Source organism: Rhincodon typus, unplaced genomic scaffold (genome assembly GCF_021869965.1).
Source record: "Rhincodon typus isolate 14 unplaced genomic scaffold, sRhiTyp1.1 hic_rhity00000478, whole genome shotgun sequence".
NCBI classification, from domain to species: Eukaryota; Metazoa; Chordata; class Chondrichthyes; order Orectolobiformes; family Rhincodontidae; genus Rhincodon; species Rhincodon typus.
The window spans coordinates 49,994-50,973 of NW_025966116.1; the positions used below are offsets into that span (position 1 = coordinate 49,994).

Genomic DNA, 980 nt, shown 5'->3' on the forward strand with positions numbered 1-980 from the left:
TCACACACCCATATTTCACACACCAATATCTCACAGAGTAGCATCTCACACACAAACATCTCGCACACCAATATCTCACACACCAATATCTCACACACCAGCATGTTACACACCAGCATCTCACGCAGCAGCAACTCATAAACCAGCAACTCATACACTAATATCTCACACAACAGCACCTCCCAAACCAATATCTCAAACACCAATATCTCACACACCAGAATCTCACACACCAATAACTGACACACCAATATCTCACACACCAATTTCTGACACACGAGAACCTCACAAACCAATATCTCACGCACCAGAATCTCACAAACCAATACCTCACACAGGAGCATCTCAGACACCAGAATTTCACACACCAATATCTCACACACCGGTATCTCACACATCAATATCTCGTACTACAGCATCTCACACACCAATAACTCACACACCAGCATCTCACACACCAGTATATCCCACACCAGCATATCACCCAACTGCATCTCACACACAAATATCTCACACATCAATATCTCACACACCAATATCTCATACTTCAGCATCTCACACACCAATAACTCACACAGCAATATCTCTCACACCTATATCTCACACACCAGAATCTCACGCACCAGAATCTCACACACCAGCGTCTCACACACCAGTATCTCACACACCAGCATCTCACCCACCAGCATCTCACACACAAATATCTCACTCACCAATATCACACACACCAGCATCTCACACACCTGCATCTTAGACACCAATATCTCACACAGTAGCAAACACAAACCAATATCTCACACACCAGAATCTCAAATACCAATATCTCAAACAGCAGCATCTCAGATTCCAGCATTTCACACACGATAATCTCACACACCAATATCTTACACACCAGCATCTCATTCACCAATATCTCACACACCAATATCTCAAATACCAGCATCTCACACAGCAATATCTCACACAGCAATATCTCACAC

General features: G+C 43.4%; 1 protein-coding gene across 1 annotated transcript in view; it reads right to left on the bottom strand.

Annotated features, from left to right (window-relative positions):
- Nucleotides 1-980, bottom strand: part of LOC125488339 (keratin-associated protein 16-1) — a gene marked incomplete at its 3' end in the record, with an annotated part of 14,348 nt that overhangs the window by 1,940 nt on the left and 11,428 nt on the right. Inside the window, exon 5 of the mRNA XM_048621332.1 lies at nucleotides 609-749. Within this exon, the coding sequence (XP_048477289.1) occupies nucleotides 609-749 (141 nt within the window). The remainder of the gene's footprint in view (nucleotides 1-608; nucleotides 750-980) is intronic.